This window comes from Protopterus annectens, chromosome 10.part0 (genome assembly GCF_019279795.1).
Source record: "Protopterus annectens isolate FY-2018-M chromosome 10.part0, PAN1.0, whole genome shotgun sequence".
NCBI lineage: Eukaryota > Metazoa > Chordata > Ceratodontiformes > Protopteridae > Protopterus > Protopterus annectens.
This window is the reverse complement of record NC_056744.1, coordinates 1,757,397,642-1,757,421,546: the sequence shown is the minus strand read 5'-3', so window position 1 is coordinate 1,757,421,546 and position 23,905 is coordinate 1,757,397,642. Positions and strand designations below refer to the sequence as shown.

Genomic DNA, 23,905 nt, shown 5'->3' with positions numbered 1-23,905 from the left:
AAAATGAGGTCATTGTCCCACTGTACTCATCCCTCATTAGACCCATTATAAAATACGACACCCCGTTTGGTATGTACCTCTCAAGACATCTGCAACAACTGGAAAGGCTGCAGAAATACCTCACTAAAAGAATCACAGGCCTAAAGCAGATGCCCTATGCTGACCACCTTAAAAAACTCCAGCTATACTCTGTTGCATATCGTCTACTCAGAGGCGATCTCTGCTTAACATACAAGGCCATGTCAAACCCTGAGCTGTTGGAGATGCTGCACTTAAAGAAATCCCAATCCCTCAGAGCCACATGCTCCAGGGATCTAAACCTTGTTATCACAATAAACAAAACATGCTGGAGGGATAGGTTCCTGACCCAGAGATTCCCCAGACTCTGGAATAGATTGCCCATACATGTCAAGCAGAGTGCCTCTTTGGTCCTCTTCAAAAGGAACCTTGACAATTGGATGGGAGAAAGAAAATTCACCCCGGGGATCACGTCAGTCGCCCTGCTAGACAGGAGTCCAGGGAAGTAAATAGCCAGGGAATTGTTATGGCTAGGCTTGTATAGGCCCTAGGGCTGATAGCCTAGTACCAAGCTATGAACCTATGAACTTTTAGTTAAAGGTGACACTGTATCCTAAAACAGTAATTAGTGGAAGTGATAATGTCACAACATATCTCAATGGAAGAATTGCTATCTCTGAAGGGCTGAAACTGTATGACAGTAGTTCAGTAGCTGTAAATGAAAGGATGAAAAAATATCAGAAAAATACAGGAACTGTCACAATAATAACAACACTACAATACTAGTTAGGAGGAAGACAGACAGATTGAGTTCTACAATAACTGTTTGTGTGGGACACTAATTCCCAATATTTTTTGCTTTTCTAAGGTAAGCAGTACTGGGGGGGGGCTTTCCCTGCTCTGCAAAAGCTGTTTTTTTGTTTCCTTCAAAGTGAAGTTTTACATAATTTGCAGCATGCACTTGAAGCTTAAGTGAATTTACTCTTGACAAAATGCAGATGAAGTGATGCATGATGGGAAGCAGGAAAATTCCAGGCAGTCTGGAAAAGTACTATCTGCTGGGCAGCTCTATTGCTTTTAAAGTTGTAGAGGTTACTGAAGTTGAAGCCTCCTCCTACAGATGTAGCATTCTACTGAGCACATACATTGTCGATATACCAGTACAGCAGCAGTTGTCAGTACAACGGAAACATTGTAATAATGTAGTAACGACTGTCAGGGAAAAGGTTTCTTCAGAATAATAATTGTCACCCCCACCCATGGGCCGCTTCTAAATTGCATTGTCATCCGTAGAAAATCTGCACAACATAACATGGGCATGTACGGTAAGCTGCAGTTTTTCTGCTCATGTTACATTAAAACAATTTTACAAGTGATCCTATTGCAGGTAGAATGATACACTTACCTGTGGAAACTTCTGTCGTTTCAGTGGCTTCTGTAGGAATTGTTTCTTTTGTGGTTGCTGGAAGCTCTGCACAATGGAAGGTTGTTAAATTACTGACTTTATATTAGTTAATTTATAATCTCTAGCTTTTTGCAATTCTAAGCACCAAAGTATTGATGGCCATGGATTTAAGGCATCCAAAAAATAAAAAAAAGAGGTAAAAAAGAAGTAGACCAAGCAAGCACTGCCGATAAAAAGAAAATAAAATGTATTTATAAAAGAACAATAACTGTGAGCGCTTGCATGCAATAAATGCACCTCATCAGGCCAAGATAACAAACACAATCTGCACATCCATATACATACTAAAGGCAATCAACTTAATGAACCAATTTACGTGCCTTAAACGCAGGTTTTAAATGTATACTAGCATTCAGGTCAGGAGCGCCGTATCCTTGTAAACAATTGATCCAGTTCATTTCTGCTTCTTCCACTTTATTAACCAGATCCCAGTACAGTCAAAGCTGTCACAGAAGTGTGACATCTTATCCCAGTACAGTAAAAGCTGCTAGTGAAAGGGTGATATCTTACACACTACAATGAATGCTGTTTGTGAGAGTTACATCTTACTTCAGGACAATAAAAGCTATTGGCAGGTGACAAAGAAAGCTACGGCTGTGATCTCTACTTTTTGTGGTTCAGGGCTTGATTATCTCAGCTGTCATCTGCCTACTCTGGGACTTTAGGCAAATGACTTAACCAGGCAGTGCTCCTAGGTCATCCCTGAAAAGGGATTGTGTCTCCAGTGGGCCTACCTGGTTAACAAATGGTTGTTGTTATTATTACTAGTGAAAGGGTTATATCTTGTGCCAGTTCACTGAAAGACACGTATAAGACAAGACCTTACCACCTCACTATTACAGTAAGGCGTCCAAGCCTACACAATAAGAGTCAAAGTAGAAGCATGTTGAGTTACTGACTGTCAAACCCGGCACTGCTGAGTGACTTTCATTAACTGCTTGTAGCCTTCATTTTCTGTGATATTTTTCCCTCCACATCATGTGTAGGAACCTGCCCCTATGAATACCATACGGGCACACAAATGGCTGTATAATTCAACAAGAGCGGGTGCTAGGTATCACTAGGTATGTGAAGGCCTTGTGTTCCCACCCAACAGATCCCCCTGCAGTAAGAGTCAGGTGGTAGGGAGAGGACTGGACTGCAGGTGATAATGGAGAGCACTGGTCATTGCCACTATCCTTTTTGTAGCTGTCAGAATGTTACTGGGGTACTGTACAGAATGTTACAGGGGTACTGTACACGACTGCTACTGTTGTAACGTTCTGATTGTATCTGAAGTTATATGGAGCAGCATGACTGTATCTGAAGTTATATGGAGCAGCATGACTGTATCTGCAGTTATACTGAGCAGCATGACTGTATCTGAAGTTATACGGAGCAGCATGATTGTATCTGAAGTTATATGGAGCAGCATGATTGTATCTGAAGTTATACGGAGCAGCATGATTGTATATGAAGTTATACGGAGCAGCATGACTGTATCTGAAGTTATACGGAGCAGCATGATTGTATCTGAAGTTATACGGAGCTGCATGATTGTATCTGAAGTTATATGGAGCAGCATGATTGTATCTGAAGTTATACGGAGCAGCATGATTGTATCTGAAGTTATACGGAGCAGCATGATTGTATCTGAAGTTATACAGAGCAGCATGATTGTATCTAAAGTTATACGGAGCAGCATGAATATATCTGAAGTTATACGGAGCAGCATGAATGTATCTGAAGTTATACGGAGCAGCATGAATGTATCTGAAGTTATACGGAGCAGCATGATTGTATCTGAAGTTATACGGAGCAGCATGATTGTATCTGAAGTTATACGGAGCAGCATGATTGTATCTGAAGTTATACGGAGCAGCATTATTGTATCTGAAGTTATACGGAGCAGCATGATTGTATCTGAAGTTATACGGAGCAGCATGATCTGCTCAGTACTCAAACTAAAGTTAAATGTATTGTGCAATAATAATGAAATTATTATTTTTATTATATCAACTTTCTAAATAAATAGCACCAGCATTTTAAAGTGCCCCTGATATGGGTCACTATTAGTGAATCAAGATTTACCCACTCAGATGAGATTTACTCATTCTGTCTTCACTCTGGTCATCAAATAATGCCAGTTATCTGTTACTGAAAGAGAAACATTATATCTGACACAATGATAGCCAAAAATGACAGGATGGCCTTAGATCTAAACAGAACAATAGCTGTTGGTAAAAGAGTTAATTACATCATACCCTAATACATCAGTAGCTATACATGAAAATGAAGATACAGGAGCTTTCATTTAAGATGTCATTGTATCCTAAAACAGTAATTAGTGAAAGTGATAATGTCACAACAAATCTCGGTGGAAGAATTGCTATGCCTGAAGGGCTGAAACTGTATGACAGTAGTTCAGTAGCTGTAAATGAAAGGATGAAAAAATATAAAAAAATACAGGAACAACTGTTACCGTAAGAGCAAGAATACAATACTAATTATAAATGAAAGGAGAAAGAGAGAGAGCGGTAGAGAGAGAATTCAACAACTGTTTGTGTGAGACACTAATTCCTAATATTTTCACTTTTCTAAGGTTCATAGGTTCATACTAGGCTATCTGCCCTAGGGCATTTATAAGCCTAGCCAGAATGTCATTGGCTTTCGCCACCCATTTTAAATTTATTTTGCTATGCCCTTTTTCAAGGTTAGTATACTGTGCCTCTGTCTAACAGTGACACAGAAGTGATACCCGGGGTAAACCTACCATCTCCCATCCACTCATCAAGATTCCTCTTGAAGAGAGTCAATGAGGGACTCTGCCTAACCTGGACTGGGATTTTATTCCAGAGTGAAGGGAGCCTCTGGGTTATGAATATGTCCCTCCAGCATGTCCTATTTATTTCAGTGCTGAGGTTCAAGTCTCGTCGATGGGATTTGGATTTTCTGAGGTGCAGCATGTCCATTAATTCTGGGTTGGACATGGCTTTATATGTCAGGCACAGATCGCCTCTGAACAGGCAGGTATGCCACTGAGTAGAGCTGGAGTTTCTTTAACCGGGCAGCATATGGCATCTGTTTGAGCCCTTTGATCCTCTTGGTGAGGTACTTTTGGGGTTTTTCCAGTTGCTGCAGGTGTTTGGTAAGGTACATCCCAAAAGGGGCATTGTACTCAATTATGGGCCTGATGAGGGATGAGTAAAGAGGCACGATGACCTCCCCTGATCTAGATGTGAATCCCTTCATGATTAGGTGGGCTATATAAAATGTTTTTCTAACCACTTTGGCCACGTGGTTGTCAAATGAGAGATTGCTATCAACTTGGGTCCCCGGGTCCCTAATTACTTCTTCTGTACTTAATGGATTACCACCTATGTGGTAATTTGTGGGCACTTTGTTTTTGCCAAAGGGGATGACTATACACTTTTTGGCATTTATCTTGAGGCCATGGCTCTGGCACCAGTTGTCTGTTTCTATGAGGCCCTTTTGGAGGATGCTTGTGTCGGCTGGAGAGTCGATTATGGCGCCCAGTTTGCAGTCATCTGCGAACGTGGTCAGCCACAGTCCTTCCGTGTTGGCCTGTACCTCCGAGAAATATATACCAAACAAGAGAGGTCCCAGGACTGAGCCTTGTGGGACACCACTTGTAACTGGTTTGGAGTCTGACATGGCTCCAGCAATTCTAACCATGTGGGTTCTGTCCTTGAGCCATTTTGCAATCCATCTAGTGACATAGGGGTTTATATTTAAGCTGGTGAGCTTATCTATAATGCCCGAGTGGGGTATTGTATCAAAGGCTTTTGCGAGGTCCAGGTAGGCTGTGTGGACCACCTTCCCCTTGTCAATGGCCTTGGTGACCATTTCAAAGAAATCAACCAGGTTTAAGAGGCAGGATCTGCCCTTAACAAAGCCGAACTGGGTAGGATCCAGTGTCTGTAGGTCCCCAATATCTTTATTTATGAGGTTCATGATGATCCTTTCCATAGCTTTGCAGACCAAGCTAGTCAGGCTTATGGGGCGATAGTTTCCAGGATCCGTTGAGGCACCACCTTTATGGAGAGGGACCACTGTTGCTGTACACCACTCTTTGGGCACATATCCTGTAGTAAGGCTGAGATTGAACAGTAGTTTTATGTTTGGGTTTAGCTCTTCTTGGAGTTCATGTAGGACGCAGCCGGGACACCATGTGGTCCCATTGATGCTGTGTTTTTGCTTTGGAGAGGCGGCTCTTACCTGAGCATCTGAGATGTCAGGGGCAGCACTCTGCTGGGATAGATATTTGCCCTTAAGTTTGCGCTGAACCTGTCAGCTAGGATGTTGGCAATGTCTGTGGGTTCAGTGTATTTTTTGTCATTTTTGGACTAATTCTGAGCATATCTGGGAATTCCCACCCAGATTCCTAACATAACTAAAGAAAGCCTTGTGATTATCCTTAGTGTCCTGTGCAATTTTCTCTCGAAGCTGGCCTTAGACAATTTTATGAGTGCCCGTAGTTTTTTGCTAATACTAATCAGTGATGCCTTCCCTTTTTGGGATTTTGCTCTATCATTTAGTAGCTTCCTCCTTCTATTGCATAGTTTGTTTATGGCTGGGGTCCACCAGACAGGACGTCTGCCTTTGGAGGATTGGGTCTTGGTTTTATTTGGGATCTCATGATCCATGCATTCCTGAAGGTGTTCATAGAATGCGTTTATAAAGGATTCTGCGGTCTGGGCTGGATTTTCCACAGGCCCGGGGGCTTTGAAGGATTCCACCTCGGTTTTGAGGAGTGTGAAATTTGCTTTAGAGAAGTTTTTCACTGTGGTTTTCTGGGCAGGGGGTGGGGTCGGGATGTGAATATCCAGTGAGATTAGTTTATGGTCTGATCTTACCAGTGAGGGATACACTTCTGGTCTGGAGCATAGAGTCCCCATATTGGTGATGATCAGGTCCAGTATGTTTTCCCCTCTTGTGGGAGTGGTAACAAGTTGTTCCATAGCATTTGAGTTTATAAATTCTAGGAACCTTTGGGCTGGGGTGTTGGAGCTAGAGTAATGCTCCCATTCTATGTTTGGGTAGTTGAAGTGGCCCAATATAATGGTGTTTGGAGAGACCTTCATATTTTCCAGTGTTCTCAGGAAGGCCGAGTGGGGTTCCTGGGTTTGGGAGGGTGGTCTGCAGCAGGCTATAAACTGGAAGGCAGTTTTACCCACTGTTAGTTGCACATGGATAGTCTCTGATACTTTGCCACCAACCTGGAGGTGTGGGTATCTTTGATGAATATCGATACTCCCCCTCCTTTTGTGGTTCAGTCCAAGTTTTGGGGCCGAAAAGCATGGTATGAGGTATAACCTGGTAGTGCTGGGGTGCTCTCAGGAGCCCTGAACCAGGTTTCTGTTACTGCACAGATATCGATGTTCTCTATGCTAAGGAGAGTTTCGAGTGCGTGCATCTTGAGGTTTAGACTTCTGGCATTGAGTAGCATTACTCTTAGTAAGGAGTACGGGGGGGGGGGGTCCCTGCTCTGCAAAAACTGTATTTCTTGTTTTCTTCAAAGTGAAGTTTCAGATAGTTTGTGACATGCACTTGAAGCTTAAGCGAATTTACTCTTGACAAAATGTAGATGAAGTGATGCATGATGGGAAGCAGGATAATTCTAGGCAGTCTAGAAAAGTTCTATCTGCTGAGCAACCCTATTGCTTTTAAAGTTGTAGAGGTTACTGAAGTTGAAGCCTCCTCCTACAGATGTAGCATTCTACTGAGCACATACATTGTCGATATATCAGTACAGCAGCAGTTGTCAGTACAACGGAAACATTGTAACAATGTAGTAACGAATGTCAGGGAAAAGGTTTCTTCAGAATAATAACTGTCACCTCCATGGGCAGATTCTAAATTGTATTGTCATCCCTAGAAAATCCAAGCAACATAAGATGGACGTGTAAGGTAAGCTACAGTTTTTCTGCTCATGTTACATTACTCTGTAAAACAATGTTACAGGTGATCCTATTGCAGGTAGAATGTTACACTCACCTGTTGAAACTTCTGTCACCTTAGTGGCTTCCGTAGGAATTGTCTCTGTTGTGGCTGCTGGAAGTGCTGCACAATGAAAGATCTACAATTACTGTCCTAAATATTAATGCATTTATAATCTCTAGCTTTTCGCAATTCTAAGCACCAAAGTATTGATGGCCATTGATGTAAGGCATCAAAAAGAAAGTCCATTTCTTTCCATATCCATATCTGTCAGCCATTAGGAAAATTGCATAACCTACATTTTGAAGTGGTGTATTAAACAGCACAACTACCACATGAATTGTTGACGTGATACAACAAACTACAAAGCAGTCACAACTATCAAACTAGTGGTAACATGACACCAGTGGTCAGCAATAACATATAGGTGTGCAAAGAAATCACATCCCAATACCACAAACACAAACCACAAGTAGTAAACTGTTAAAAATAAAATCCACGGCTTGGCAGAGAGCACACAGCTTTATTCACATAACAGACTAAGCGCTTTCACCCGTAATCCTGTTGGGCTTCATCAGAGTCAATCACAATAAACCATTTAATCCTTATATACAAAGCTTGTTAATAGATTAATTAGTTGATTAGTTAATGGACATTAACATTTAGTTAGTACTACAAAGAATATTACAATCCTTAAAATATTTCAAAATTTAAATACAACCTAAAATTCATACAAAACTTAACCAAAACATTTTAAAACCACCAGTAAAAGACCATATGATGCAGAAAAAAACACTGTGCATCTTAAAATCTGTTGTTAAAAACATTCCACTATATTTAAATATAATCATTTGATGCTAACATCATGAAAAATAAATATCTAAAATATGTAAAAGTGTTGTACAATAGTGTATTTATGTGTAATGTTATCTATATACCTGTTGCCATATGCAACCATTTCCAAATCAAATAAAATGCGATTTGTATTTTAAATAACTGGAAATGGAGATTTTGTCATTAATGCCTGGCACTCTGGTTGCATCAAGACGTAACTGCCAAAGGCATTCTCTAATTTCCAGTATTGTCTTGGTGTCCCCACCACCTTCATTCTTCAGAATCTTATCAATTACAAAGAATAAAAAGCTTTTAAAATCTTTGCATTCCCTACTGTGCAAAATAATGCACTTGTCAATTTGTTATTTTTAATGTCCCTACTATGTTCCAAAATTCTTGACCCCAATTTACATGTGGTCTTTCCCACATAAAATGCAGAACATGATAAACATGTCGCAATGTACACTACCATGTCAGTATTAAAACTACAATGTCCTGGACATTTCAAGGACATCTTGTAACTAACATTTGGCCTGTCATAAATAAATTTACAGACCTTACAAAACCCACATTTTTTCATACAAGATGTCTTATATTCAACATCGTAAGCTCCTTTTTCTAAAAGTTCCTTTAAATTGGCCCCTTTACTAGTAACAAATGTGGGAGTAGACCCCAATGTTCCTTCATTTCATCAGGAAACACACTATCCCATGCTATTTGTATGATCCGCCTTACTTTAGGTGCTGTGTGATTGTACTGCAGCACCATCATGGTGCTCTTAGCTACCTTTTTGTGTTCAAAGTGTGTATTTTTATTTATCGGACCAGCATCTCTAGTTTTATCCAACAAAATTGGACAAAATGTTGTGGCCCTTTTCTTAAGCACTTCCTTACTTGTTTTTGTCAAGAGATCAATGGGATACCCTCTATTTTGGAACATATCTTTTAATTTTGACAATTAATTTCTGAAAAATAAATTTATACGTACATACATTTCTTGCATTAAACAGAGGACAGAAGAATTAAAGTGTCCGAGGACTTAATTTTACCAGAAACTGACTGGAATAATATAGATTTAACAACATTAGAAAGGAAATATTTACAAATTTTGTTCAGGAACAACAACTGCTTCATATTGTAAAAAGGCTACCAGGGAAGGAAACGTACTAAACATTATGTTCCTAAAGAAATTACTGTTACTTCAAGTCAAGTTTTACCACCATTGATGTGCCGTGATCATGGGGTTATAAATGTTAATTTGTTGCTGGATAATTCTGTCACACTGAAACCAATGCATAGAAGATCAATAACAGATTGTATTGAAGGAAAACAGTCACTATGTGAAACTAATTGGAGAAACACTTTCAGCTGAAAAATTGCAGGAGGAATGTGGAATGTTTTGAAAGAGAAGTTGTTTGAATGCAAAAAAATTAAAAAAATATTTAGCATCAGGATCTAGGCACACAACGTCAGGAGAATATATTTACATAAGAACAAGATACCTGATTAAAGTGAGAGACAAAAAAATATAAGAAATGGAAAACAGGCTGAAGTAAGACTTTGAAATCTGAAATAAACAAGCTGGATGGAAAAATTTAACATAGAGTGAGACAAGATCAAGAACATTTTGAAGAAAATGTATATAGAGATATTGAGCATAATAGGACACCATTTCATAGATACATAAGATGTGGAATGAGTATAGACATATAAATTGATAAACTGTGTGTAGATTCTAAAATGTATACTCAGACATAACAAACTGCAGATATATTTACTAAATCTTATATGAAGCAGTTTGGCTCCAAAAGGGAGGTGGCATCCAGGTAACATCAGATACTGAAATCAAAACAGATTATATTGAGAAAAGAACTGTGCAAACCTGATCTAAACAAGCACAGGGAGGAAACGGAATTAGTAATAATCACTTGAGAACTCTTCGGCATGAACTTACAATATCATTATATCTGCCATTTGCTGGGTTATTTAAATGTAGGGAGATTCCTCAAGTTTGGAGACTTGAACTTGTTAAACCTGTCTTTAAGGGAAGGGGAGTAGGACAAATCCAGAGTCATACAGACACACAAGTCTAGTTTCATGTTGTGGAAAAATAATGGAGAAGGTTATATTGGATAAATTATTGTCAGAACTGGAAAGGCTGGGACTTGAAACCATAATGTATATCAGCATGCATATGTTGAAAATAGATCTATTACCATCTATAGCATGATGTCCTATAACAATATAATAACAGCTATGAATGAAAAATTGTGCTGTGGTATAATTTATACAGATATACATTCAGTATTTAATAGGGTCATACAGAAAATGCTGATCAAAAAAGTAGAACAACTAGGTATTGATGCACTCTTGATTAGATGGTTAGCTCAATGACGTACAAATAGGACATGGCAAGTATCAGACATCAGCTGAACAGGTGAAATGTGAGGTTACATTCAAGATGTCCCGCGGGGCTCTGCTCTAGGCCCGTACATGTTTAGATTGTATCTTTCCACTCTGCCTGAGGTGTTCTACAGGCTGTGTCTCTAGGCCCGTACATGTTTAGATTGTATCTTTCCGCTCTGTCTGAGGTGTTCTACAGACCAAGTACAAATGACTTGAAAATGAGTAAATTGATTATGTTTTATAGATCTTTCCCCATGGAAATGTCAGCACTTGAACTGCTGAGTGAAGACAAGCCAAAAAAGAAAAAAAAGACCGAAAACAAAGTAGAAGAGTCAATCTTGAAATCACACTTCTCCTTTAAACTTCTTGTACATCCCCCCTCCCCCAAGTTGGGACAAGCCCCCTCAAAGTTATGTACACCAACTCCAAGATTGCCATAGTTCGGAGAAGAGGGAATAGTCTGAGAAATTGCATCTTGGACCTGGTATATAGAAATACGATCTTTTGACCTTTCACTCTCTGTATTTCGGGACTTGACTCATTCTAGTGGTTCCTGACATAGGGCATGTCTGCAAAATAACTAAATTGTCATTTGAGCACAGGAGAATAATATGCTGATAAATAGATCAAAAACTATGCATATGAGAATTGGGGCACATAAATTAAAAGGTTAATACTTAATATAGCATACAGTGATTGACACTGTAGACTCATTTAAGGACCTGGGTATATGGGTAGATCCAGCTTTGATTTTTTCTAATCATATCAACCAATTTGTTAATGATAGTTATACGGTGAGTGTGGAAGAGAGGTGAAGAAGAGAGTACAGGCAGGATGGAGTGGGTGGAGAAGAGTGTCAGGAGTGATTTGTGACAGACGAGTACCTGTAAGAGTGAAAGGGAAGGTCTACAAGACAGTAGTGAGACCAGCTATGTTATATGGGTTGGCGACAGTGGCATTGACAAAAAGGCAGGAGTTTGAGCTGGATGTGGCAGAGTTAAAGATGTTAAGATTTGCACTGGGTGTGACGAGGTTGGACAGGATTAAGAATAAGTATATTAGAGGGTCAGCCCAGGTTGGAAGGTTTGGAGACAAAGCCAGAGAGGCAAGATTACGTTGGTTTGGACAGGTGCTGAGGAGGGATGCGGAGTATATTGGGAAAAAGATGCTAAGGATGAAGCTACCAGGTAACAGGAAAAGAGCAAGGCCTAAGATAAGGTTTATGGATGTGGTGAGAGAGGACATGCAGGTGGTTGGTGTGACAGAGCAAGATGCAGAGGACAGGAAGAAATGGAAACAGGTGATCCGCTGTGGTGACCCCTAACTGGATTCTCACAGTGGGGCGGGGGTATCACTAAAGCCTTTACTTTATGAAATCTGGCCAGGAAGCACACATCAGTGGGTGTAAACTCGGATGTCATTACTGCAGTGACCTCTGTCTCAATACAAGCTGTTATGGTAAGTATAGTTACATACAAATGTACCTTAATGGAGGATGACACATTATCTCAGTACAATATAAAATGTCAGTGAAAGTCTAATACTGTATCATAGTACAGTACAGTCACTTTTAAAAGGCTGAGAGCCTTCCTTTAGTGAAAAGGTGACAATGTATCCTGATGTAGTAATATCTGTAAATGAAAGGATGGAGTTGCATACAAAGAGATCTTTTACTGAGAGAGCTTCATTTTACCAGAGTGAAAAGCATTCAGTTTATTCATTATTATTAAATCTAAGCCTCTAAGCTTCGTAAGCACAAGGGTTGACAAAGGAGCACTGTTCAAGCTGGATGACTGAGAATGTGATATAGAGCCTGCACATTGATACTCAGGGAATCAAACCCAGGATCACATGACTCTTGTGGGTAACTTGTAGCTGTAACCTTCTGAACTGTGTTGTCAGATTTTATACACCCAAGCGGTTAACAGGAGTTACTGTACAGATGATAGCATTCCCAAGCATGATGACAGCTGTCCATGTAAGGGCATATTGTTCGAGCATACTCAAGTGTGATGACAGATGACTCAATAACAGGTGACTGCTGGGAAAATAGCAGACGAGCCAAGGTAGATTCCAGCAGGGTCTCAGTTTCAAATGTGAAGGTCCTTGGTGCTCTTGAAAAGGTCATGGTCCACCTATTGTACTACCCTGGAAGCACTTATGTCTGACACCTCTCTCTACTTGCCTGTAGAGAAAAAAATAACTGAGGGCAGGTGGGGGAGGCAAATAATATCTACAGAACAGTTAATTCCTTTCATATCCCTGCACTGTTCTTTCTTTGTCCCCTTGCCAGTTTTCCTTTCTATCAAAAAATAATCAGCAAGGAAGAAGGAATTAAGCCAGTTACAAAAAAAAAAAAAACTGAGGGTCTATCTGACCAGAAAAGCATGTAATTTCTTCCAGATTCTTTTTGGTGCATCAGAAAATAAAATTTATATCCCAGTAGCTTAAACTCCTTTGTTACAAAATAAACATTTTACATAGTCATTGTGAATTCAGTAGCTACTTGTTTGTCTGTAGGAGAATGGATGTGTTGTTCCATTCTCCAAGAAACCTACCTACACATACAAATTACAGGTGTGTTAAGGAGGTGCTTGCACTGCCAGGTTGGTGCCAGTTGTAACCTGGTCTGGATTCTACCTTTCAGTCTAACCTGTGCTTACAGGATGTTTACCAAGTGTAGATCATATATTGTAGCTACTCACCACAGACTGCATGGTGTCAAAATCTTTCCTCAGCAGACTGTCTCCTATATTTTCCCATAGAGGGAGTTTCTGGTCAGGTTGTTTCCTTTCATTGGGATAACAGTCAATCTAGCATAGTCATAGCTGCATCCATCCCTCTTTTCTGCAAATGCACTGCACCCTCTATTGCACCCTCCATGGACCATGCAGAATGCACTAGCTGGAATTCATTCCTCTTAGTCAATATTGGCTAACCTTTTCAACCAGAATGTGAGTTGCCATGGCAGCAGCAACATTTGTCATGATCCTTCATTCCAGATCATACTGGAAAGTTCTTCAGTGGATTGCTTGGTTTCAGTGGCACAGAATCTCAAGTCCTTGTCCTTTTAGTTCAGAATAACAAAAGCCTTCAGGTACCCATCCGTCATGGTTGATTGTTACCCACTTGATAGCAAGGAATGTATTTCAGTTACTGTATCCTGAGGCATAAGACCCCAGGAATGCTTTCGGTCTAGGGGATTGACAGACTACAATGGATATCAATCTAGGGTGTCCAGTCACTTCAGGAGTCATAATTTCACATGGTTGTGTTAGAGATGAGTGAGACTTTTCTAGATGATTGCTTTTCAATAGTCCATTCCTTGAAGGGTCACAGCTCTACTTATTCACAATAGGTTAGTTGTGTGGTGCATCAGCAAATGTGGGGGGGTCTAATCATACTCACTTTGCTAGGAGGCAGTCAGGGACTGGCAGTGGGACATTCATTTCCACTACTTTCTAATCACCAATAACATTCTTGGAGAGGCCAGTTCACTAGCAGACAGGATCAGCCACTGTCTTCTAATGCTCCAAAAGTGGTCTTTTAGTTGCTCAGTAAGAAGGAATATTTTCTGTATCTGGGACAAATTGCAGCATGACCCCATTGCATTATCAACCAACAGTAAGTCCCAGAACAAGTCCTCCTGATCCTCAATATATCCAACCAACAGTAAGTACCAAAACAATTCCTCCTGATCCTCCCTCCATCCAACCAGCAGTAAGTACCAGAACAAGTCCTCCTGATCCTCCCTCCATCCAACCAGCAGTAAGTACCAGAACAAGTCCTCCTGATCCTCCCTCCATTGAATCAACCTAAGGATCTTCTCATATGCAAACTGCCTCCTGTTCTCCTCAATATTTTTCCCCTCATCTGATGAAAAGGCTTGTTCAGAGAACCAGACTTCTCAAGGCCAAAATTATTCTTATGATTCAAACCACATCGCTTGAAGATACTGTTGAGTCAGCCATGAGCCTAACCCCATCCAGGCCTGCACTATCTATAATTGTTAACATGGTTCCTGGAATTCCAGTAGTTCATAGGTTCATAGGATGGTACTAGGCTATCGGCCCTAGGGTCTATACAAACCTAGCCATAACAATTCCCTGGTTATATTGGTGTACTGATAGCCAGTACACCAGCCCTTTCAGAAATAATAACAGAAATCATTTTATCTTACTTAAGACGTTATACTCAGAATACTTGTAAAAATAAATTAAATCATTTTCTTTTCCATTTGAGCATTTAACAGAGGTATAGATCACTTTTCAGCCCTTAGCCCCTCAATTCTGGGCAGCCTTTCCAAAATGTTTGATTCAGGTCTTAGCTATTTTATCATCAACTTAACTTTCATTTCCACATCTAATTTCCATCCTGGAATGTGCTCTTTCTCTTGTTTTTCTTGAAGGCTGTAAAGCTTATTTTACATGGCACTTTTCATATTAAGCCCACATTCATGACACATTTCCACACTGGAACACTTACTTTATGTTAGGACAGCTTATGCTGCCTTTGAACCCACTACTTCTGCAGAGTTAATTACCTGCCCTTGAAGATCCTGTTTCTAGTGGATATTAATTCTGCCAGATGATGTTTTCCATTGCAGGTTTTCTTTGTTAGAACTCCTTACTTGGTGCTCCATAAAGATAGGATGATGCTTAGGAGAAATTGTTTTCAATTATGCCAGAGGTGTCTACAAAAGCAAAATTAAACCAGGCTATAAGCATGCTTGTTTTCTTTCTCTACTCTGCTAACCGTAGGAAGTACATTCCTCACTGTATGGATGCCCACAGGTAACTCAGGTTCTAAGAAGGTAGGATTAAATCCTTCCATAAAGTTGACCAAATATTTGTTTCTCTTGCTTAGACCAAATTAGGTTTCTAAGTTCACCCTTTCTAGGTGATTAGCAGGCTATGTCAAGTACTGTCATGCAACATCAGGCAACTCCTTACCCATAATTCCTGGGGTCCATTCTACTTAAGGTGTAGCTATGCCTACTGCCACTTTTTATAACAGTCCCAAGATGATTACATTGTGCAACTGCAGCCTTGTCTTCCTTAATGCCTTTTTAAGGCACTACATGCAGGACATCCATCTCTTGGTACAGGTCTTTAAATGGGGTCATTTGCTATCTCTGGTATATTCTTTTGAGGATGGCCAACTGGGAAGATGAGCTACAGACTCTGTCCTGCTGGTTACAGAGGAAGGAACTCTTCTAATCAGATCAGAAAGTTATGTACTTGCCACAGTGATATATCTGTAGGAATAAAGACCATCCTGTGTAACATACAAAAACAATAACGTGAAGAGCTGCAAAACACTCAGCTCAGTTATGACACACTGACGCAGAAAACAAGAACTGAGCACTTTCATCCTTACAAGGATGTTCTAAAAAAATCTTTGTCTAGTTTCAAAGTCAGGATTTAGAGCACACCATCTTAAAATCAAACTCATGTTTTTTGTATTCCCCACCCTCCCTAGACTCCAGCACCAGATCACACAAAGTGCTTCCGAGGTGTTACTCCAACTGCAACCAGCATATAAAATGTCACAACTGCTTAACGGATATACCTATGTTCCATAGCAAGGAATATTCTGAAGGCTCCCTACTGTAATTCCAAGAGACATAATTGATTGCCCAGTAATTACAGAAAAAAAAAACTGAGAAACTATGAGAGAAGAACAACTGTTAGCAATCACTGCTCTCTTTTAAAGTTTTTTTTTTCTCAGTGCTGCAAGCCCACGGCAACTCCCAGTGTAGGAGGTGCAGACCCTTCACACCCACTATTAATGTACATATTAACAAGACAAAAGGAAAGAATTCCAAGAAATAGTGATTCCAACTTACTATATACATGTCCTTATTTTCACACATTCAGTTTCATTGTTTTGGGAGTCACACTTGTGGCTCACAGAATTTAAAGCTGGAATATGGCCTACTCATAATAGTCTTAATTAGCTCACATAATGCTTTAATTTTATTGAAAATTATAAAGTTCAGTCACATCTACCACATATATCCCTCATATGAAGTACTGTATACTTCTGTCTGCCAGTTAAACCCTTCCTTTTACTGAAGGAGCCTCCTTCTTTCTGTGTACTGCTGTCTAAAAGATTAATGATGTCATCAAACTGCACCACTTAACCTCCTCTTACCCCTTTAGTTAGCAAGATGGTGATGCTTATACTCTGTGACGACCTCTCTCCTGCTGCTCCACATCTAATCTTGACTTTTTCCAGTCTTACAGCAGCAGGTTTTACGACTTCTCACACTCCTAAATGCAATTTATGTCCAAAGTGAAGATGACATGAACCCCTTACTGATCCACATACTTTATGTATGCCTCATACTCCATAAAAATAGTCTCATACCTGAGTATCCCAGTGCTTTACCAATGCTAATGCACTTTATATCTAACTGTGCTGCCTTGTTGAAAAGGCATCATTATTCTCCCAAACACACTAGTATACATATGTCCCTTTATCTACCACTCTCCCCTCTAACAAAACATTCTCATCATCACACATACTCAGTTATTTGCTAAATGCCATATCATATTATGTCAGTCAAGTTATTCTAGTTTTATGTATGGCTTTTTGATTCTTAGAACTCTTACCTCTATATGCAACTAAAGTTTGTTACTGTCAATTGTTTTAATTTGTGTGTGAGCCACAACTACTAAGAAATGTATTTCTTAGTGTCATGTTTTATACAACTACAATAACAAGTTGCTGTTTTTACTTATATTTCCCTATTGTAACTGATCTTCTTCTTCTTCTTCTTTAAGCTGCTCCCGTTTGGGGTCGCCACAACAGCCCATCTGTTTCCATTTCTTCTTGTCCCCTGCATCTTGCTCTGTCATACCAACCACCTACATGTCCTCTCCCAACACATCCATAAACCTTATCTCAGACCTTTCTCTTTTCCTCTTGCCTGACAGCTCCATCCTTAGCATCCTTCTCCCAATATACCCAACACTCCTCCTCAACAGTTGTCCAAACCAACACAATCTCGCCTCTCTGGCTTTGTTTCCAAACAGTTCAACCTGAGATGACCCTCTAATACACTCATTTTTAATCCTGTCCATCCTCGACACACCCAATGCAAATCTTAACATCGTTAACTCTACTCCCTGCATCCTCACCATTCTTCTATCCTCCCTCTCATTCACACACATATATTCTATCTTAGTCCTGCTGACCTTCATTCCTCTCCTCCCTAGAGCATATCTCCATCTCTCCGGGGTCTCTTCAACCAGTTCCCTACTCTCACTACAGATCACAATGTCATCCATAAACATCATAGTCCACAGTGACTCCTGTCTGATCTTGTCTGTCAACCTGTCCATCACCATTATAAATAAGAAAGGGCTCAGAGCTGATCCTTGATGTAATCCCACCTCCACCTTGAATGCATCTGCCACTCCTACTGCAGACCTCACCAGTGTCACACTGCCCTCGTACATATCCTGTACCACTCTTACATACTTCTCTAACCCTCCTGACTTCCTCATACAATACCACAACTCCTCTCTAGGCAGCCTGTAATATGCCTTCTATAAGTCCACAAAGACACAATGCAACTCCTTCTGACCTTCTCTATACTTCTCTATCAACAGCCTCAGAGCAAACATCACATCTGTAGTGCTCTTTCCTGGCATGAAACCATACTGCTGATCACTAATCACCTCCCTTCTTAACCTAGCTTCCACTGTTCTTTCTCATAATGTCATGTTATGGCTGATCAATTTTATCCATCTGTAGTTGCCACAGCTCTGCACATCACCCTTATTCTTAAAAATCGGTACCAATACGCTTCTTCTCCACTCCTCAGGCATCCTCCCACTTTCCAAGATTTCATCAAACAATATGGTTAAAACCTCCACTGCCATCTCTCCTAAACACCTCCATGCTTCCACAGGTATGTCATCTGGATCAACAGCCTTTCCATTCTTCATCCTCCTTGCTAATCCATTGGACTTCCTGATTCACTATCTGCACATCATCCAACCTTCTCTCCCTCTCATTCTCTTCATTCCTCAGCCCCTCAAAGTACTCTTTCCATCTGCTCAAACACTCTCCTCACTTGTGAGTACGTTTCCCTCATTATCCTTTATCACCTTTACCTGCTGCATATCTTTACCAGCTTGGTCCCTCTGTCTAGCCAATTGGTACAGGTCCTTTTCTCCCTCCTTAGTGTACAACCTTTCATACAACTCTTCATATGCCTTATCCTTAGTCTTTGCCACCTCTCTTTTTACCATATGCCTCATCTCCTTGTACTCCTGTCTATTTTCTTCATCACTCTGACAATCCCACTTCTTCACCAACCTCTTTCTCTGTATACTCTACTGTACTTCGTCGTTCCACCACCAGGTCTCCTTGTCCTCCTTCCTCTGTCCAGATGTCATACCAAGCACCTTTCTAGCTATCTCCCTTACCACCTCTGCTGCGGCTGCCCAGCTATCTGGTAACTCTTCACTGCCACCCAGTGCCTGTTTTAACTCTTCCCTGAACTCCACCTTACAGTTATCTTTTTTCACTTTCCACCATTTGATCCTTTATATATCCTTTATAACTGATGTATATAATAAAGCTATTGTCATGTATATTTGATCTCTTCCTTTGGTCCAGGACATGGCTTAAAAGAGTCCTGAGATCTTCCTAGTTACATAGTTATTAAATGCAAAACAAAATAAATAACAGGGTGGCACCACAACCCAGCTGAGTATCACTGACCAGAAGATGGGTAAAATATGACCCATGAAGAGCTTCATGGTGGCTGCATCTATGTGTTCTAACATGTGCTAGCATGCTAACATAGTGCTTATTTATTTATTTTTTTGGGGGTCCTAGTTGCTGGAAAAAAACAGAAAAAAACAAGACTGTCCGATCTCTTCAGTCATGCCTGTAACAGCTATTTGATGCCTGGTAATTCATAATTATGTAATGATAACCCATGAAATGACATTACACAGGGTGCTGAAACATGAATTTGATTTCCGGAAGTAGCACATAAATTCCAGGCATCATTGAGGGTACTTTTTCAGACTCTTTACATAATATCCGTAAGTTATCAATCTTTCACATCCACACAAATGGTCAGAAATTAAAACGGTTGACCTAAATCTTGCTGCCCTTTCATATACTACATCACAACATGGCAAAGCTGTTTCCTCAAAGCAAGCAAACACAGGACCTCTTGATGTATGTGACCTGTTTAGGGTCACTTTTAGGCTTAGGTGGCTTTAAAGGTACAGGAAGTACTTTACTTTCTCCCAGATGTGTCCTTCCATGGTGACGTCTAGACAGCAAGTTGCCATCACTCTGACCTAGTTTTATGAGCTTGAATGGAGTTCCACATTTCAGTGCATTAATGTAAAGCCATGTATTCAGCCTGATAGCTATTTTTGTGTCAGCATGACGCAGTCATCGGCATGTTGGGGATTTATTTATGACATTGTCCTCTGAATGCAGAAATAAAAGACTAACCCCCCCCCCCAACGCATGAAATCTATATTATGTATTAGTTATGGCTGGAATGCTGAGTTTTTAGTTAGGATTATAATGATGCAGAATTCCCTGACTGCAGGTTTTACGATGAATAGATCTGCCTGTGAAAAATCACAGAAACTGATAAAAGGATATATATATATATATATATATATATATATATATATATATATATATATATATATATATATATATATATATATATATATATATATATATATATATATATATATATATATATATATATATATATATATATATATATATATATATATATATATATATATATATATATATATATATATATATATATATATATATATATATATATATATATATATATATATATATATATATATATATATATATATATATATATATATATATATATACACATATATATATATATATATATATATATATGTATCTGTAAATACTCAAGCTGAAGAATAAACATCTTTATATCACTTAGATCATCGTACGTAACAGAGAAGTGCTGGGAGCATGTCATGGCTCTAGTAATAATGGGAACTACAAACTACAAGCTATGGCATATCATTTCATTTCATTCTGGGGTATTGATGTTCAGAACTCCAGGGAAGGTAAAAACTGCCAAAACATAATGAATTGAAATGACTGGTGAGCCTTTTGAAGCACCCACACCTGCAATGCTTAGTTAGTAAGTATGTTAGCAGTTTATCAGTAAAATAGCTGCTGACATACTGTAAAAAGTAAACCTTGGATGACAGTGGTTCATACTAAAGGGGGAAAGATCATTACTGGTGAGATACAGACGTAAAGAGCTGCATGGAGGGTGTTTCTGTATATTTAAAATGTGTGCTATGTGGAAGCTAAGATTCCTGTATTCCTACTCATAGCTGAACAAAATCACCTGCAAACCTAAAAACAGCAAGATTCACAGAGAGTGTTTTATCAGACTTCCTCGTTTAGAGATGGACACATGCATGAGTAATGATACACCAGTCCGGTCTGACTGCCTGAAAAATGACTGAATCACAACAAGATGAGTGGAACTTTGTCAGACTGGTCTAATAGCTGAAATACTTAATTGAAGCTGTCTTCTGAGAGTGTGGGCTGGATTCCCACAGCTTCCACTTGCATGTTGTAAGACCAATTAAGTCATGTCTGAAAACAGGTATGCCACATTATGAGGTATTACATAAAAGTAATGAATACATTTTATAAAGGAAGCTAGCTGAAATGGTTGCTTTCTAAATAAGTCATATCTGAAAATAAACATGTAGTAGTACGGCATGCTACCTCACAGTAATAAGCTAAATGATATAGCTAGTCAACGTGGGTCTATTCTAAACTAGAGCCACATAGTGCAAGAAGAACCAATAAGGGACACTGTAGTTTTATATGTATATATATATATATATATATATATAAAGCACAATTTATTATCAATGTCTGACCAATTATTACATATTAAAAGTTGTAGTAGTTTTGATAGTGTGTCCATTTCTGAGCTAATTGATATTTTCAGTTTATTCTCAATGAACTGTTGGAATATTTGTAGAGATAGCCAGTTATCTTGCTTAATCCCCAGGGATTACCTCAGTGTCACTGCTCGACAGAGGCACAGCAAAATAATGGGCATAGTTCCCCAAACCTAAGGGGTGGCGTAAGCCACAAAACTATGGGCTAGGCTTGTAAATGCCCTCGGGCAGATAGCCTAGTATGAACCTATGAACCTATGAACCTATAAGAGTGGCATACAGCAACAGTGGTCCCTCTCCATAAAGGTGGTGCCTCAACGGATCCTGGAAACTATCACCCCATAAGCCTCACTAGCTTGGTCTGCAAAGCTATGGAAAGGATCATCATGGACCTCATAAATAAAGATATTGGGGACCTACAGACACTGGATCCTACCCAGTTTGGCATTGTTAAGGGCAGATCCTGCCTCTTAAACCTGGTTGATTTCTTTGAAACAGTCACCAAGGCCATTGACGAGGGGAAGGTGGTCCACACAGCCTACCTGGACCTCTAAAAGCCTTCGATACAATACCCCACTCGGGCATTATAGATAAGCTCACCAGCTTAAATATAAACCCCTATGTCACTAGATGGATTGCAAACTGGCTCAAGGACAGAACCCACATGCTTAGAATTGCTGGAGCCATGTCAGACTCCAAACCAGTTACAAGTGGTGTCCCACAAGGCTCAGTCCTGGGACCTCTCTTGTTCGGTATATATTTCTCGGTGGTACAGACCAACACGGAAGGACTGTGACTGACCAAGTTCACAGATGACTGCAAACTGGGCACCATAATCGACTCTCCAGCCGACACAAGCATCCTCCAAAAGGGCCTCATAGAAACAGATAACTGGTGCCAGAGCTATGGCCTCAAGCTAAATGCCAAAAAGTGTATAGTCATCCCCTTGGGCAAAAACAAAGTGCCCACAAATTACCACATAGGTGGTAATCCATTAAGTACAGAAGAAGTAATTAGGGACCTGGGGACCCAAGTTGATAGCAATCTCTCATTTGACAACCACGTGGCCAAAGTGGTTAGAAAAACATTTTATATAGCCCACCTAATCATGAAGGGATTCACATCTAGATCAGGGGAGGTCATCGTGTCTCTTTACGCATCCCTCATCAGGCCCATAATTGAGTACAATTCCACTTTTGGGATGTACCTTACCAGACACCTGCAGCAACTGGAAAGACCCCAAAAGTACCTCACCAAGAGGATCAAAGGGCTCAAACAGATGCCATATGCTGCCCGGTTAAAGAAACTCCAGCTCTACTCAGTGGCATACCGCCTGTTCAGAGGTGATCTGTGCCTGATGTATAAAGCCAACACATGGACATGCTGCACCTCAGAAAATCCAAATCCCATCGAGCTAAACGCTCAAGAGACTTGAACCTCAGCACTGAAATAAATAGGACATGCTGGAGGGACAGAATCATAACCCAGAGGCTCCCTTCACTCTGGAATAAAATCCCAGTCCAGGTTAGGCAGAGTCCCTCATTGACTCTCTTCAATTGGAATCTTGATGAGTGGATGGGAGATCGAGGTTTACCCGGTGGTATCACTTCTGTGTCACTGTTAGACAGAGGCACAGTATACTAACCCTCGAAAAAAAATAAATTTAAAATGGGTGGCGAAAGCCAAACACATTCTGGCTAGGCTTATAAATGCCCTAGGGCAGATAGCCTAGTATGAACCTATGAACCTATGAACCTATGAACATTGTATCTGGCTAGAAAAACATTTGCTGATTTGATCTTGTTATTATCTAAAAATTGGTACCAACATTTTAAATTATTATTTTTTAAATTTAACATTTTCCTTAAATTAAAGGATTCTAAACAATCTGGAGTGTATGTTATGGGAAATATTAGAAAAAGTAGCTGTTTAATATTATAGTTGCAGTCTATTATACTTTTAAAGGTACTAAAGATTTGATTTATACCATAAGTAGAATGATTGAATTTTGTATTATCTAAACAATAATCTTGCAGCACCCAATACACTTTACTAATGCCTAAGATGGAGTTTATTTGTACTTCATAGCTAATACTAGATACTATATGGGTTTCATGTAGTTGTTTCCAGCTTGAAATGTGGGTGTTACTTAACCAGTATAGTACTACATCAGTAATAGCTGATTTTGCATATAACTCCATGTTAGGAAAACCAATTCCATTGTTGTCCCAGCCTGTTACATGAGAATTATATGCTATCCTTGGTTT

The 23,905-nt window shown here is 39.8% G+C and overlaps 1 protein-coding gene across 2 annotated transcripts in view; it reads right to left on the bottom strand.

Moving 5' to 3' along the window:
* The window catches only part of LOC122813983 (programmed cell death 1 ligand 1-like), a 211,629-nt gene that overhangs the window by 84,436 nt on the left and 103,288 nt on the right, over window positions 1-23,905 (bottom strand). For both annotated transcript variants that reach the window (XM_044086550.1, XM_044086551.1), the window contains exons 4-5: window positions 7,481-7,546; window positions 1,424-1,489 (exon numbers count right to left, since the gene is read on the bottom strand). In XM_044086550.1, the coding sequence (XP_043942485.1) occupies window positions 1,424-1,489; window positions 7,481-7,546 (132 nt within the window). The remainder of the gene's footprint in view (window positions 1-1,423; window positions 1,490-7,480; window positions 7,547-23,905) is intronic.